Source organism: Tachypleus tridentatus, chromosome 8 (assembly GCF_004210375.1).
Source record: "Tachypleus tridentatus isolate NWPU-2018 chromosome 8, ASM421037v1, whole genome shotgun sequence".
NCBI classification, from domain to species: domain Eukaryota; kingdom Metazoa; phylum Arthropoda; class Merostomata; order Xiphosura; family Limulidae; genus Tachypleus; species Tachypleus tridentatus.
Genome location: NC_134832.1, coordinates 121,777,753 through 121,796,511, shown reverse-complemented (window position 1 = coordinate 121,796,511; position 18,759 = coordinate 121,777,753). Strand labels below are relative to the sequence as shown.

General features: G+C 33.9%; 1 protein-coding gene across 1 annotated transcript in view; it reads left to right on the top strand.

Annotated features, from left to right (window-relative positions):
- Window positions 1–3,491: 3,491 nt before the first annotated feature.
- Window positions 3,492–18,759, top strand: part of LOC143223996 (galanin receptor 2a-like) — a 35,134-nt gene continuing 19,866 nt past the window's right edge. The window contains exon 1 of the mRNA XM_076452462.1: window positions 3,492–4,326. Within this exon, the coding sequence (XP_076308577.1) occupies window positions 3,842–4,326 (485 nt within the window). The 5' untranslated portion in view covers window positions 3,492–3,841. The remainder of the gene's footprint in view (window positions 4,327–18,759) is intronic.

The following is an 18,759-nucleotide window of genomic DNA, read 5'->3' as shown; positions in this document are numbered from 1 at the left end:
CTTGTGCATATTGATATGAATTAAACTATTTGAATGTCAAGGCTTTCACGTGTCACTTCTCTCCATTTTAAAATCTTATAAGATTCAAAGTTCACTGTTATGGTCACAGAGAGTAATAAAAAAACATATCTATATAAATATTATAGTTACTTGTTTATGTAACTACTTTGATCCTTATAGATTTATTTCCTTTACATTTGATTTGGAGATTTATTAGATCAATTGGAAGACACACAAATTTTCAGTTTTGCAATTTTTATGGGCCTTTTCGCGTTTCCACCACTACTCCGCGCCTTGTAGATGGATCGTCTATAAACTTAGTATGGAGGTTCAATGGATCCATGGGAATAAATATACACATTATCAGTTTGGGGTTTTTACCAATACTTCTCCTTCTGTTGATGGATCTTCACCAAATCTGGCAGGAAGGTTTCTTGGGTCCAGAAGGAAATGCTTGCAAATTCATGTTTATACGTTTCGAGTTTTGCAATTTTTATGAGTGTTTTTACGGTTATATAGTACGGTGCAAAAGTGCTAGGATAAAGTAAAAAATTAGACTTCAGGATAATTTCAAAAACAATGGAAGGTATATCACAGGTGAAACATTAATATGTCATTAATATTCATATTTAGTACAACAGAAACTCAGTAGAAGTGCTTGAGTTCAGCAAACAGTTAATATTTTGTGTATTTCCTTTTGCTTTAATGACTGCAGGTAATCTTTCAGGCATTTTTGTAACATATTTAATCAAAGCGTTTTTGGGGTTCTCATTTCAAATGTCTCTAATATAGTGACAAAGTTTATTTAGAAGTAATTTTGATCTATCAAATCTTAAATCTGCCCAACTAGGTTGAGATCGGGTTCTGTGGGGGCCATTGCGTCATTTGAATGACTCCAGCAGCTTTTTTTTTAGCTAAATAATCTTGCGTAAGTTGGACGAGCGTTGGAGTCATTACCTACTTAATAGTAGAATGCTTTACAAATAATACGTAAACCACTGAGTATACCATGATGGATTAGTAACTGATGGTGCTTGCACTGGTGTAATATTCTATTTGTTTTGCAAATATCTTCTGTCACTTCACAATAAAAAAACAACCCCAAACCACCACACTACCTTCCTCATGCATTTAGGTAAATATCTTTCACCTTTCTTCCGTCGGACGCACAACCTACGCTTTGAACCAAATATTTAAACCTTGAATTCATCTGTCCATAACACTCTTTTCTAATCACAAACAGTCCAATTTTTGTACTTTTTACCAAATTTCAGTCTCCTGACAATATTTGGAGATCGAGGTAAAGATGTTTTTAACTTTCACATGACTAATTATTTCATTCTTGTTGAGACTTCTTGATACAGTAGGTCTGGAGAATTTTTTTATTTAGTATATGGTCGTTTATCTCATGCTTGATATCAGTGGCAGTCTTGCTTCTGTCCTAAAGAATACATAAACAAAGATACATCAGTATCACTAAGTTTAGGTGTTTTGTCTGTTTCTTTCCAATTTTCAAACTTACCTGTGTCGGTCTCATGATCTAGACTGTACGAGACAATTTTCGGGGAGCATTTTAAGTCTGTAGCAATTTGTAGGAGAGTCCAACCAGCATTATATAAAGCTTTTATATGAACTCTCCGTTCTACTGACAATTCTCTACAATTTGGTTATGGTAAGAGTACGAAACTTAATATATAGTGTTCAATACTGTTTATATCAAGGTTTATTTGAATGTTGTGTTTTTAAATTGAATTCGTTTAACATATAACAGCACAACATGCTACCTCTTTCCTAGTTTATTTCTATGTAGTCAAGACACTGCATGGAGAACCATGACAGTTATTTCAGACCCAAAATTTGATCATTATGTGACATGCCCTTGATAAAAGTGTATGGAAATTTTAAAGAATTACAAGTATTCCCACCCTGGCTGAATCAATTGTAAACAGGGATCAATGAAGCATTACTTTAGTGTTGAAATTTGCATTCTGTTATGACATGGAAGAATTAGCCACAATAAAATGGAAGAAATGACAGAATGTCTTCTTGTCCTAACGCTTTTGAACAGTACTGCAAGTTAAGCAGTCTTTATATTTCTTACACTTATGAAGCTCTTTAGCACCATGCAGAAGATTGTTCTTACAGTTCCTTTTACTCTATCACCTCTATTAGGTAAAGAGTATCCCATGAATGAGATGGGTGCAGTTTCTCACTGAGTAACACCTTACTAGCCCCCACCTCAGTGAATAATACACTGTATCATTCAATTTAATATTCTGCCTCTTCCTTTTCTATTTTCAAATTTACCTTTCTTAGTCTCATGATATAAAGTGTACTTGGCAGCATTTGGGGAGCTTTTTAGGTCTGCAGCAATTTCTCAGAGAGTCAAACCAGCATCGTAAAAGCTTTTATGTGAATTCTCTGCTCTACTGACAATTCTTTACAATCTGACAGTGGCATGACAACAAAACTTAATATATAGTTTTAAATACTGTTTTTATCAAGGTTCTTTTGTGGAGTGCTATTAACTGATTTCTTCTAGCACATATCGGTACCATATGCTAGCTTCTTTCAATATAGTTAATACACTGTGTGGAGTACCACGAGAGTTAGTTTTGACACTAAATTTGATCAGTATGTTCATTGAAACAAAACTCTTATGGCATGCTCTAGGTACAACTGTATAGGAATTCTAATGAATTATAGGTATTCTCACCCTTGCTTACTAAACTGTTAACAAAGATCAGTAAAGCATTACCATAGCGTTGAGATTTTCATTTTGTAATGGAATGTGAGAATTAGTACCCCAAAAATGGAAGAAATAATAACATATTCTCTTGTACTAACACTTTTGCACAATATTGTATATAAGTGAAGCAACTTTTCATTTCCTATGAAAATCTTTCATTAATCATGAATTTACCCAACTTATATCCAAGTGACGGTTACTTCAGCTAGTATATAACATACACAGCACCACTCTAAGGAAACGGGTCCTATGCTTTTAAGTTTTGCCCTTGTCGGGATTCACTGATAAGGTGTAGATTTCCCCGAAGCAGGTTACACTCAGTTGCAAATAATAAATAGAATCTTCTTTCGGCTTCATTATCTTTAAATAACTCTTCTATTGAGTAAGTTTACATAATATTTTAAGTCTTAGAATAAAAAAACTTTGTTAAAAAGTCTAATCGTAATATTCCTTCTTCTCTCTCTCTTTGTGCTTGGAATTTCTTACACTAATTTTTATGAAATAATGATATTTCAATATGTTAACAGCTGTATACAGTTTTCACAGAATCGAAATCTCAGCAATATCTCGTCACTTCTATTTTACTTCCCTCGAATAAATTTTTGAAAACCTTTCACATTTTTATAACGTTTAATTGTGTCAATAAAACTGGTTTATAGACAATTTCCACACAAACATTTTTATATGTATATATTCAGGGATAATTGTTTTTTTTCTTCCGTTTTAAATTCAGCTAATTTTTAAAGATTTTGAGAGTCTCTTTTGTTTCTACATTTATATTTTCCGTACTGATCGTAACTCCAGGTTTTATATGTTTATGTATTTATTCAAATTACAAAAGTTTCTTTATTTCTGCCAAGTGAGTGTTTTGTCTAGCAGACCTTATACTTACTGTGGAAAGAAAAACGTCACTCATCGTATCCCTTTCTACTCACTAGAACAGTAAGTTTAGCAATGATAACTGTAGGAAACGATAGTTGGTGGTACTGACATAAAAGCACTACATCTTGTTCAAGAAGATCCATCAAGAAGCATTGTGGCATTAGATTGCGACACTTAATTCAAAGATCTTTCTGGGACTTTTTTCCAGTCATGAATGACAGCGTAACGACGATAATATACAACGCCCTCTTTTATTCTGTACTAGAGAAAAATGATAATGCGACATCATCTATAATGGCGAATATATCAAACATTACAACCACGGATCTTCCTCAGAGTGATGTCATCTACTTTCCCCACCCAGAAGAAATGTTGATACCATGGATGACTAACTCGTACTTCCCTTTCATCATGACAACTTATATCATTACGTTTATTATTGGTGTTACTGGAAACATCGTTGTCATCGCGGTTATGACTTGTGACAACTCCTCTAGAAATGTCACCAGCATCTTCCTTGTCAGCCTAGCCGTTGCTGACCTTTTGCTCCTGGTTATATATGTCCCTCTCGATGTCGCTCATTACTTTGTCATACAGTGGGATAAAGATGGTACAATCTGCAAGACAGCAGCTTATGCCGAGACAGTTTCTGCATTCGCTTCTGTTTTCAACCTTGTGGCAGTAACACTCGAAAGGTAAGAACATTATTAATTTAATCTTAGTGAATCGTATCTGTAATTTAAAAGCAACACAGTGCAACTATACGGCAATAATCATTCTTTATGTTCTAAACGCAATTTGGATTCCACACACACAAAACCAAAATACCTTAGAATTATAATTTTTATTCCAATTTATGTTTAACCATTTTCTAATCAAGTTCTTTCTATTTACAAATAAAAAGTTTATTTACTAACTAAAATATTCGACATACATAAACGAAGGTGAATTGTATAATTAAAACATCACTGAAATTTTTGTTCATGTGAAATATTGACTATGATGTAAAAACCCTCTAGCTTGTAAAAAACCTCACAAGTAAAACAAATTGTTTCCCGCAAAACAGAGCCGTAGACAAGGAGATACTCAAGTGTTCCCCTCTGAAAGAATCTAGGCATATTGACCGCGTATTAGTTTTCAGTTTTTAGATATAGTAAACTTGTTTTATACGATTTAATAAACACTCTAACATTTGATTTATTTTAATGATCACTTTATTAAAAATTATATCAATATCACTGTGTTTAATTGATTGGCCTCCCCTTAAAATATTCTGCCCCCTCTGAGTGGAAAACCTGGTTACACTACTGCTAATAAACTAAAATGCTTGGGCCGGGTGTGACCCAGATTTAACGTTCCGGACTGTGAATCTGAGGATCCATGTTACTCAGTGGAAAGTTGCGGATGCTTATAAGAACGTAGACGATGTAATAAGTTTTTTCTAGAAAATAGACAAAAAGTCTAAATCCCTTCAATATGTACTAGAACTTTTGAAAAACCAAATTGTTTCCATCAATCGACTGAATCCACCGTATTGTTACAGAAGCACCTCACATAAGTATTTTAAAATAAGCATTTAATTAAGAAAACTCGGAAATTATTGGATGATTTAACGTGCTGAAATTAGTTTACAATGAAATTTTATTGTTTCGAACAACTAGAACACGTGAAAAGGTAGGCTATATTCTATTATGTTTACATTCCATAGGCAAATAAATATGCACACATGTAATATAAAGTATTTAGATATTAAATGTCATCTTAAGAGATATTTATATGAAAATAAATTACTTATATGCCCATATAACACTATAACGTCAGCATAATAATGCAATGGAGAATAACAGGCTAGACCTATCGAAACTAGTGGGATTTTTATGGCGTGTACTATTATGCTCGTGTTATCATCATTGTTTTATAAACCTGTACAAATTATTTCTTCTATAAATAAATATGATATTTTTATTGTTACTAACGAGTAGAAAACAAAATGTTAAAGGCTTTAATGTCAGAGGGGAAAACTGGACAAACTTATATATTTTCCACAGAATAAATTAATATCAGACTTTATTATTCACTGACTTATAGTTCTTGTTTAAACAGTTGCCTAGTTTTATAAATTATATAAGAAAATGAGTTGTTTTAAGAACAATTTTAATACAAATTAAAAACAAAAAACGCGTCAAAATTATTTGAGAACAGTGACACACGCCTACAAAGTTATACATTGAATAATACAGTAAGTTTTCATTATGATGGAGTTGGCGTTCTTATCGGTAAATGTTCCTGAATTATGATTCCAATATTTTATGTTCGTAACATTTTACCGCCGAAATGCATTCTGCACCTTGAGGTGATGGGTGCGCTATAAAAGTGACTGTCAGTCAACTACTTATTCAAAAAACACCATTGTGTAGCTACCTATTCGCAGAAGTTCTGAAACAAACAAACCGATTGAGACGAGTTAAAAACATAAAGTAATATTTAACACTCCATTGTGTCAACAGTAATCTATATCATACTTTTATTTAAATCATTATTGACTGTATGTTTTATTTTTCATGTTATTAATAAACATTCTATTATAACATTTCATATTACTGTGGTTACTTTACTTGTGTTCGTTTGTTGTTTCATTTTTTAAATAATATTTTAAACACACTCTGTAAAAGGCCCAGCCCAGCTTAATGAGTGATGGTATTAAATGAAAGGTCTCTTCCTATCAGTGGCTTGTGATAAACAAGAGATTATTATAAAAGCCTGTATTTTGAGGATTATAATTGACGTATTATAAGCAAAGTAGTAGTCGGGTATGGCTTTTATTACCTATGTTAGGGAAAAGACTTCATTTCTTCGACGGTTTGAGTACATAGTAGAATTAGTGTTAGGCAGTTAAGAAAACAGTTTATGAGAATGTATGATTTTAATCGCATTTATTGGGTCTATAAAGCTTCCAGTCTTCAGTTCCTTAGCTAAATGAGAATTTTTACATTAGTGCATTAAATATAATTTGACAAATTAAAAATGTTAAAGAAAATGGTGCATTATATTTGTTTGTTTGAATTTCGCGCAAAGCTACACGAGGGCTATCTGCGCTAGCTGTCCCTAATTTAGCAGTGTAAGACTAGAGAGAAGGCAGCTAGTCATCACCACCCACCGCCAACTCCTGGGCTACTCTTTTAGTAACGAATAGTGAGATTGACCGTCCCATTATAACGCCCCACGGCTGAAAGGGTGAGCATGTTTGGTGCGACGGGGATTCGAACCCCCGACTCTCAGACTACGATTCGAACTCCTTAACCCACCTGGCCATGCCGGGTCAAAGCATTATACGATCTTTAATAAGATTAGCTCTCAAAACATTGAAATACGCAAACGTTTGTTGTTTTTTTAACTAGTGATAACCTTAAGTTTCATGTTTAGTAGAACTGAATGAGATAAACTACATATTTAACATAATTGTATATGGTTAATTACATACTGTGGTTTTCTTCATTTAAATCGAAATGAAACTGAACATTTCAAATTACATCAATCTGGAATATTTAATGATTATGAACTGGCTCAATTAAAGTATCCCAACTTCGGGGAAGTATTTATTACTTTTGTAAAAAACAACAAGTTTGAAAAAGGACAGAAAAACAGGAGCACAAAATGAACAATTCTATTTCTAAACATATGAATAAGTTTCAAATATTTCTAACAAATAGGAGGAATTTTTGGTAAATGAAGACTATGATTTCCATTTCAAAGACAAAGAGATGTTGAGCTCTGTCATATAAACTGTTCTTTCCGCTGAAAGAGCTCCAATGGTTGTCAACATTATATCAGATTCAACGCAGGCGAGAAACGTAATTCATTTCATGAAGGAATCCAATTTAGATCCAGTTTATTTTTAGCACTAAATTTGCAATTGAGAGATTACTAAGTATGTTTCGTGAGATCAAAGATGGCTTGCCCAGGTGGTTAAAGTTCTTGACTGACAATCTGCGAGCAGTAGGTTCGAATAACCGCCCCACCATACATGCTCGTTCTTTCAACTGTGAGGACGTTATAATGTCACACTCCATCCTACTATTCGTTTATAGAGAGTGTCCTAAGAGGTGACTGCCGTTGGTGTTGACTAGCTGCCTTCTCTTTAGTCTCTCATATCTAAATCAGGGATAGTTAGTACACATATTCTTCGAGTAGCTTTGCGCACAATGGAAAAACAAAGTTAAGTACTACTTTAATTTTCGTATCTTACTTGGATGACGGCTAAACATACTATACAATTATTAAACAGTTTCGGCCTGCTTAAGCTCCTAGATGACAGTGGTAAGCTTACGGTTACACAACTCTAAAACAGGGGGTTTGAATTCCTGTAGTGGACAGAGAGCAGTTAGCCTATTATGTATCCTTCCGCAAGAACAACCATCCAAAGAGTTTTATCCTAAATATACACAATGGACTATCTTCTCAGTGTTCTCTACAATAATCAAACTCTGTATTTTAAGGTTATAAGTTGAGCCATTGCGAGGAAGATATTAAATAGTAATCACAATTATAACGGTAACTCTCCATTAAAGATTCATTTTCTCTTTATTCAATGCATGTTAATTTAATATTAGGGACTAACATTATACTTTGGTGTCTATAACATTTTGTGGTTACTTATTGAAATGCATAGCTCATTTTATACGTAATTACGACAAAGTGTTATAATTAATACAGCAAAGCGTACAAAATATTTGATCTTTTGACCTCTATATTTAGTAGACTTTACAAAGCTGATGTAGCGATATTAATAATTCTTTTAGTGTACAAATCAATATCCATATACAAATAATACATTAAAAAAAATTGCTTTTTGACATATTAGTAAGCGAAATAACTTGATCGTTAAGTGCTGAATAATGAATGTGAATTAATTTTTGGTCACGTTTTTACAATTTATCGAACAGATTGATCGGTGTTCCATAACGGATTTCCGTCCCACTCTACTCTTTCATGTTAATTATAATGGGCTTTTAGATAGCTAACAATATACGAATTAAGAAACAAAAACAGTATTACATTAAAGCTACAAAAGTTATCGCTTTAGGTTTTAAAAATAAAGTTTGCTTGTTTAAGATATGTAATCACCTTAATTATTCAACACTGAAGTAAAAAAATTTAGAAACACGAAATTGTCGCTTTCGTACACTAGATGGCGACTTGTCAATTCATTAATGGTTAGATAGTGTTAAACCTGACAGTCAAACGTTATGTTATCCTAGGTTATCTATCATTCTTGGAATTACACAATTACCGAGAATTAAATTTTCAAAAGTGTCCGTAAAACAGATTATAGGTGCGTTTGCTATAATTCAAAAATATACTTGTACAACAAAGACAATTATATAAACTATTTTTAAGCTTGTTCTATGGAGTATTGGGGTTTAATTCATACATTCAAATTTTGAAAGCAAAAAGCTGGGGAAGTGAAGAGTTGTTTTGTGTTCATGAAAATGTGAATCTTTTATCTCAATGTGCAAAACTGTTTTAAAGCTCAGTACAAAACTAGGATAACTCTCAGTGCTTTAGATACTGTTTGATCAAGAGAAGCATTTAGAAAAAGCAGATTATTTAAATGATAGTTTAGTTGAAGGGTATCCGATTAATCATCTTTTGTGGTCTTATTACAAACGATATAATATTAGTTCAAATTATTCATTACATCGAGCAATTAAAGAAGCAAATGTTTAATGTAATCTAGAGAACTTTTAAGTGTAATTCCGAAAATTTATGATGTATCAATTTTCTGCAAGTTTCATGTTTCCAGGTGTGAGAATGCATGGCTCTTTTGCGTTCGGTGCAATTTCACACGTGCTACCCACCATGATAAGCCAGAGATACATTTTTATCAACATATAGATATTATTACTGTTGTTGTTTTGAATTAAGCACAAAGCTACACCATGGGCTATCTGTGCTCTGCCCACCACGGGTATCGAAATCCGGTTTCCAGGGTTGTAAGTCCGCAGACATATCACTCAGCCACTGGGGGGCCGATATTATTACTAGTTGATTTTCCGTTTTCATGCTAGCTTTGACTTTACTTGTTGTCTTTATATAATTGTGTCATACTGTTGCCTGCTGATAGTGGACAGCTTTTAAGAGGATTAAGGACTATCCGAACTGTTAAAATTATGGGAAATAGATAAACACTGAACAAATAGCCTGCACGTACCATTTGTTTGGTTTGTTTTGGAATTTCGCACAAAGCTACTCGAGGGCTATCTGTGCTAGCCGTCCCTAATTTACCAGTGTAAGACTAGAGGGAAGGCAGCTAGTCATCACCACCCACCGCCAACTCTTGGGCTACTCTTTTACCAACGAATAGTGGGATTGACCGTCACATTATACGCCCCCACGGCTGGGAAGGCGAGCATGTTTAGCGCGACGCGGGCGCGAACCCGCGACCCTCGGATTACGAGTCGCACGCCTTACGCGCTTGGCCATGCCGGGCCCTGCACGTACCAAGTCAGGAAAGTTAGTCACACCACAAAATAGCTGCTATTTATGTAATATGTCATAAATCACCAGTCCTCTGTCAATGGATTCAAAACTGCTATGAAGACCCTTGAAATTAACGTTAATCAAAACGAAAGGAACATACATTATCAACTCAGCTTAAGATCGAAGAGCTCTATTTCACTGTCATAGTAGATCGCACACCTTCTTTTTATATTTGTCGAGTTCAAAAGTATTAGTAGCAGCAGCAATACCGAGCGTCTATAATCAGGCCAAGAATATTGATAGCAGCAGCAACATTGAACTTCTATAATCAGGCCAAAAGTATTTATAGCAGCAGCAAAATTGTATTCTACAATCAAATTAAGAATATTGAAAGCAGCAACAACATTGAACGTCCATAATCAGGTCAAGAATATTAATAACAGCAGCAACATTGAGCGTCCATAATAAGGCTGAGAATATTGATAGCAGAAGCAACATTGAACGTCTATACTTAGATTAAGAATATTGATAGTAGCGATAACATTGAGCTTATATAATCAGGCCAAGAATACTGATAGCAGCAGCAACATTGACCGTCTATAATCAAGTTAACAATATTGATAATGTCAACAACATTGAGCCTCTATAATCAAGCCAACAATGTTGATAGCAGCAGCAACATTGAGCGTTCATTACCGGGGTAAGAATATTGATAAAAACAACAACACTGAGCTTCTATAATCAGGCTAGGAATATTAATAGCAGCAGCAACATTGAACTTCTATAACCAAGTTAAAAATATTGATAACACCATCAAAACTGAGCGTCTATTATCAAATTAAGAATATTTATAGTTGCAACAACATTGAACTTCTATAATCAGGCCAAGAATATTTATAGTAACAACATCTTTGAGCATCTATAAACAAGTTAAAAATATTGACAGTAGTAACGACATTGAGATCATATAATCAGGTTAAAAATATTAATAACAGTAGCAACACTGAGCGTCTGTAATCAGATTAAAAATATTGATAGTAACTACCACTTTGAGCGTCTACAATCAGCCCGAGAATACTAATAGTTGCAGCAACACTGAGCGTCTATAATCAGGTTAAAAATATTGATAGCAGCAGCAAAATTGAGCTTCTAGAATCAGGTTAAAAATATTGAAAGCAGAAGCAACTTTGAGCGTCTATAGTATTCACAGACGTGTCGAGGTTTTATATATATATCTCTGAAAACGAATCACGAGCTTGTGCCTGGATGAAAAATGAAAGGTCTGATTCATTATGGTTGATTCCATTATTCATGCAGGCACATTTTTCATCTACCCACACCATAGCAGTATGAATATAAATCTGCATATACATCTTATCATGTTTCCATGAAGTCGGTTTGCTTATAAAAACTTATGTAGACATGATATTGAAACTATTGTATTAAGGCGTTTCACAGGCTCAGTTGAACTAAATTCTTCCTCGAAGGATAATAGTAATGATAATATACTTCCAAAATTCTGATAAGTGACTTTTGACGAGAGTCCATTTATTTCACATCGAATTTGAATGGAATACTTCTTTAAGTTTCATGGCTGCCTATACTTCAACGACGTATTAACCCATTACGTGACGTTTACATCTTAGAGTTCTACAGACTTGTATCCGATACAGAATAACCTGTAACTTTGTTCTCTGGTATATAAAATGCTTGTCCTACTTCTGAAGAGTCAGAATCAATGAGAGGGAATGGAGTCAAACCTCATCAATGTCTCTTTCAAATAAATCAGCACAATCAAACCCTAATCCTGACTACTCTGATTTTAAATTCATTAAACTGTTGCTAATTTGAAACATTTTAATGTTATATTCTCTCGCAAACTTACAGGTTTTTAATAAGTCAGGACGAATAGCATATTTTTTATACACACCTTTTATGGCTTAACACTTTTTTTTTATAATGAACACTGTAACTACCATTCAATGAACGGTTGTGGTTGTTTTTGAATTAAGCACAAAGCTACTCAATGGGCTATCTGTGCTCTGTCCACCACGGGTATTGAAACCCGGTTTTTAGCGTTGTAACTCCGCAGACATACCGCTGAACCCCTGGGGGGCTCAACGAACGGAGAAGGTGTTCTTCTTTGTTTATTATTAAGCACAATGCTACACAAAGGGCTGTCTGTGCTCTTCTCACCATGGGTATCGAAACCAGGTTTTTAGCAGTACAGATCCGCAGACATGCCGCTGTGCCACTGGGGGGCAGGAGAAGATGTAGGGGCTCTCAAAGACATAACACGGGAGGGTTACATACGAACACTGGCTATCTATATCATTCCCCCTCTCGTGAAGGGTCTAAAGGTACAAACTAAGGGAGTGATATAATGTAAAGACCAATCACATTATTTGTTGATAAGATTAGCCCAAGAGTTAGCGGTAAGCGATGTTGAATAGCTGTCTCTACTCGATTTTACCACTTCATAATTAGGGACTGCTAGCACAGATAGCTCTCGAGCTGTTTTGCTCGAAATTCGACAAAGAAAAAAACAAGTGTTGTTGTTTTGTATCGGGATCAACTGCTAAAAGGGCTTTAATTATTATATGTAAGATAGCTGAAAAAATCACAAGGCTTTATTTTATGTTTTGTCTATTCAATGTGTTTCACAATGTATTGCTGAATCTGCCTATGTAGTTGTAATATTGAAAATGTTTCAGTTACTCAGTATAATTTATATAAAGTAAAGATTACCACACTATTTGTATCTATAGTTGTGGTACTGGAAATATTCTAATTATGGGGGTTTACTTAGCTGAACTAAGTAACATCATCAAAGCACTCGTTTCTTCTTTTTTTTCCTATGGAAGTGTTTTAGTAGTTAGGTAATTTTACTGAAATAAAAATATTACAATATATTTTAACCACATTTTTGTGTCACGTGCTTGAAGTGATTTAATTGTTTCATGTAACAACTACATAAAGTCTCCAAGCATGAAATACAAGTAACATTTATATCACCGATAGTCCTTTAAATTTCAGTCAAACCATTTCCATAAGAATAAATATAAAACTAAATATTTTGATACCTTCCATATAGGCCCGGCATGGTCAGGTGGGTTAAGACGTTCTACTCGTAATCTGAGGGTGGCGGGTTTAAATCCCCGTCACACCAAACATGCTCGCCTTTTCAGCCGTGGGGGCATTATAATGTGATGGTCAATCTCACTATTCGTTGGTAAAAGAGTAGCCCAAGAGTCGGCGGTGGGTGGTGATGACTAGCTGCCTTCCCTCTAGTCTTATACTGCTAAATTAGGGACGGCTAGTGCAGATAGCCTTGGAGTATCTTTGCCCGAAATTCTAAAACAAACAAAACAAACCTTCCATATACTTCAGCGAATAGTGAAAGTATAAGTAGTTGGATTAAAGAAATAATGGAATCGAATATTTTTTAAACAAAGAATTTGGTTATATTTGCAATAATCATCAGTAACTAGCAGAAATCTATTTGTTGTAAAGCAAAGAAATAAATAACACAAAAGACAATGAAATGTTCATTTTATCTACAAAATAAAAACACAATGGGTGTAACCATAGCAATACGATATAAATTCTAACAAAAACAAACCGAGTACAAATACAACAACAGACTGTTATTGTAAGGTATTACAATACGCTGCATTTAGCATGTCAATCAGACAGATGAAATGCAAAGTTATGCAGTTGTTTAGAAACCATTGAAATAACACCGAATAATAAAAACTAGAGGTGTCGCTAGACACTGACATACCGAGTCCACGCTCCGATTCTATTTGACAGTATCTCGAATCCTCACTTGATGTCTTTAAAAAAAATCACAATAGAAAACCGTAATCGATTTCATACAGGAACGCTGAAAATTTCTGTGTCTATGGGCTAGAGCACACTAGTTAGGCTTAATGGGCTAGAGCACACTAGTTAGGCTTAATGAGCTATGTGTTCCCTTACATCAATGAGCTAGTTATATTTGGGGAACACCATTAAGATTAAAATGAATAAATAATTACATAATTTATTCAGCTACGGTCTAAGGTTATACGTGAATGAAACCCATTAGAAGTGAAAGAACATGAATGAAGTTCAGTAAATAGCATAAAGTAATTAAAAAATAAACAAAAAACATACAGAAGTCGATGTAATATATTATTTTATCAACAAAACAGAGCATAAAACCTAAAATAATATAAGCAATAACTATTTCAAAATTTCGACAACGGTGTAAAATCAGAAGTCGTAAAATGACATAATATTCTTAAGTTTGGACAAAAACAGAAAAGGAAGAAACATTACGCTTCTCTAAATTAATTAAGCGTTTACAAGTGTAAAAGTGAACGAATTTATGACTGACATAGTTATATTGCACAGTGCGTTTGGCAAGACTTATTTATTCACTTAGGCTAAACACATTTTCTTAAAAACCTGTAACGGATTTAGGTAGTTGTTTGTTGTTTAGGGCAAACCTACTAGATCTTTGCTCTGCCCGCTACGAGTAAAAATACCCGACGTCTAGCGTCGAAATCCTGAAGACTTACCGCTAAACCACTGTGGTTATAAAGAGATATCAAAGTGTTGGGTTCAGCATGAGTTATTGAAGTTTCTTTGACTTTTCTAACGTTGTAATTATGTTTATGTTTTGTTTTTTTTTCTGACATCAGACTCATTTACGTTTCGACAGTCTGTAGGCCCGGCATGGCCAAGCGTGTTAAGGCGTTCGACTCGTAATCCGAGGGTCGCGGGTTCGAATCCCGGTCGCACCAAACATGCTCGCCTTCCCAGCCGTGGGGGCGTTATATGGTGACGGTCAATCTCACTATTCGTTGGCAAAAGAGTAGCCCAAGAGTTGGCGATGAGTGGTGATGACTAGCTGCCTTCCCTCTAGTCTTACACTGCTAAATTAGGAACGGTTAGCGCAGATAGCCTTCGAGTAACTTTGCGCGAAATTGAAAAACAAACAAACAAACAGACAGTCTGTATTATCAAACACTTCCCACAATTATTAGAATGTTAAAAAAACAATGAATGATCTACGTGTACGTTCTGTAAGTAGCTATTTAAGGTTTCTTCCTGTTTCACCCCCTAACGTCACATGGAGTGTATTACTCTTACACGAAAATTTCTCCTAAAAACCTCCTATCTGTGAAGATAAAAGCTAGCTAGTCTTGAAATTATTTCCCCTAAAACTGCAGTAAAAGAAACAGCTATTTAGAAAAATAACAGTTATAAAAAACAACTATCCCATAACTTGCCCATGAGATTTCTAGACGTCTCAAAAACTACGAGTTTAGTGAATTTTTAATGAGGTACTAATCACTATTAAACATCAAAAATTCTAATCCTAACCTAAATCGTCATGAATTCTTGGCCTTAAAATAAAGTATAAAGGAAAAGCAACATCATTAGAGAAGTTGAGGGTGATACCGTCGTTGCTATGAATAAGTATTACCATAATAATATGGTATAAATCCTAACAAACAAGTCCCATTTAACAATTTTTGTAAAGAGCTAACGTATTGGCATAGAGTAGTTTCAACTATAACCTCGGCAAGTTTCTTGTTACAATTTTCTCCCCATATACCTTAGCCGATATTCTATTAAAATAACAAGAAAACACTGAGTGCTATATTCAGAATTACGATGTTATTTTCCGATAATAATGATGTATCGTATAATTTAAAGATATTTTCACTGAGATATGTCATCAGTAAAAATTTAACAATGTCCAATCTTATATGAGGTTTACTATTATACAATGGGATAAAGATGTTTCTTTAAGAACCATATTGTTTGAAGCCACAACATGTGATTTGATTGTTTTTGAATTTCGCACAAAGCTACTCGAGGGCTATCTGTGCTAGCCGTCCCTAATTTAGTAGTGTAAGACTAGAGGGAAGGCAGCTAGTCATCACTACCCACCGCCAACTCTCGGGCCACTATTCGTTGGTAAAAGGCGTGTTAAGGCGTGCGACTCGTAATCTGAGGGTCGCGGGTTCGCATCCCCGTCGCGCCAAACATGCACGGCCATACCGAGCCAAAAAAGGCCTGTGTGTGTTTTCTTATAGCTAAGCCACATCGGGCTATCTGCTGAGCCCACCGAGTGGAATCGAACCCCTGATTTTAGCGTTGTAAATCCGTAGACATATCGCTGTACTAGTGGGGGGCATGTGATCTGATGCACAAACATGGTAGAGGTCCTTATTATATTTGTTTGTACATACTACGCCCAGGCTCAGAGAAGATCATAGTCAGATAAGATTATAAGATTTCAAACAGTGATGAAAACTAGCACACACCCGCAGAAACGTTTGCGGTCGAATTAGTATTTGTATTGTAATATTACTTCTTTAAATATAGGAGCTTAAGCCTAAACTACGATCAATTATATTTACTGTTAACTAGCTTAATAGGAGTCAAATGCTTGCCAGGTATTAAGCTGATGTATCAGGACTTTCAATTTCATATTAATGCAAAATAATTCTAATCGTAGGCACCGAAATGTTCAAATCCATTTTATTCTTAGGACTAACATTAGTTAAGCTTTATTATGTATGATTTATATGCGATAGAGACAAGTTACCACTAGAACATTTTTTGTACTGTAGTTTAGTACTTGATATTGTAAATAAATGAACGTATAATGTTATTCTACGACAGACATGTTTGTTGCGTAAACTAACTACACACAGAAGAAAGAGCGGAGGCTCCCAAGTGAGGGAATTACAAAACTTCAATTCCTCATCTTTTCGAGGGAACGTGCAAAATTAGTAATCATTAACCATAGCAAACTGAAAGGAAAACAACAACTAACATATCTACTTGCCGAAAATATAATTTTTAAAACCTACTTTTCAGCCAATCCTGTGTCTTTAAAATGTGTATCAGACAAATTTTGAATCAACAGAGACACTAAATTAACAAACCAACCAATATATTTCCAGTTTCGCTACACGAACACTTAATTTTACACTTTCAGTACATACACTGACAATAATATCACATTGTGCTTTTGTAGCTAAACAAAACATAACATGAAAGCCATTGTTGAATGATTAACGAACGTTATAGAACTTACCTAAAATGAATTTGACTGTGTTCCAAAATGGGACTACCATTCACTTATTTTATCAGTTTTGAAGTAATTCTTTAATTAGCACATTTTTATTATAAACTACGCAGAAAAATGAAATGTTATTGTGAACAAAAGTACATGTGCACTCTAAAAGAGACTTAAATTACACTGTTAAGACTTTTCGTTGTGTTCTAAGTCAGAAAGTGGAGAGCATAGTGCAGACACTTCGATACAAATTTTTAATACTTTTAGCTATACAAAGGATAAAATATATTTGGTAGTAATAAACGTTTACTTTCTTTATGTTTTAAGGCCAAGTAGATAATATACGTGTTAAAATACCAAAATAATATTTATTAATTAACATTTATTCCCCATTTAAAACTTTTTGAACGCCACTAAAGAATTTCAACTCTTTCAACTGTCGAATGAATAAAAGATATTTGATAACAATAAACTTTTATTTTTCTTTATGTTTTAAGGCAAAGTAGGTAATGTATGTGTTAATATATATATCAAAAATATTTATTAGTTTACATTTAATCACTACTTAAATCTTCATAACACTGACTTTATAACGTTAATAATAGTAGGCCTATTTGTAGTCTAATTTAAGCATTAAGCCTAAATACGTAAACGTAACGCAGTATCATAACATTTCTGAATTAAACAATTTTACCGTTATTTTACAGAAGTTATCAAACAAATAAAGAATAAAACAAACCTCTTTAACTGCTCAACATGAATATTTAGCATTCAGTATAAAATACCATAGTAGGCCTAAGAACAATCAGATAGTAATTTTGTTGCTATCAGGGACGATGCATATTGTTGAGTATTACCAAACAAGGAGCGTAAAATTATAATTAAAGTAAATTGCTTGTTACCGCTTAAATATTATTTTGTACTTTTATGATAACACATATTTCCACAGCTGTACATACGCTTAGCTTTTAATGGATTTACTATAATGTATATAATCTTTCTATAGTGTTTCCAGTTATAACAGTTGGTTGTAAGAAATTCCTCATTTTAACGAAAAATGATTACTTTAGTATATTACGTATTGGTTAATGTTATAACAGAAACCTTATCTCAAATATTTTTCATTCTGACTATCGAGGTAGACTTGAATCAGTAACAAATGATTTATCCTTCGGGCGTGGATCATGATGATCTATTACATTTAATTGTCCTGATATAAGTAATGCTATTGGAACTTTTTCGAGTGAACAGCAAGTTGGGTATTTCCCATATGTATGTGTGTTTAACTGTGGTTGAATATTTTGTGATGGAACTAATTAGTATGCCATTATGCAGTAGTAGAGGTTACATAAAATAAGGACAAAAGTAGCTTTAAGTACAATAATAAAACAACACTTGCAGCAATTACAAGTATTGAGTTTCAGACAAAAATTTTGATTGTTTCAAGTATAATGGCAGACAAAAATTTGGAATGTTTCAAGTATAATGGATATAATATTACTTTTAATACCTATGTTTATTTCAGTTTAATATGTTTTTATAGACATATGTAAATGATATTGTT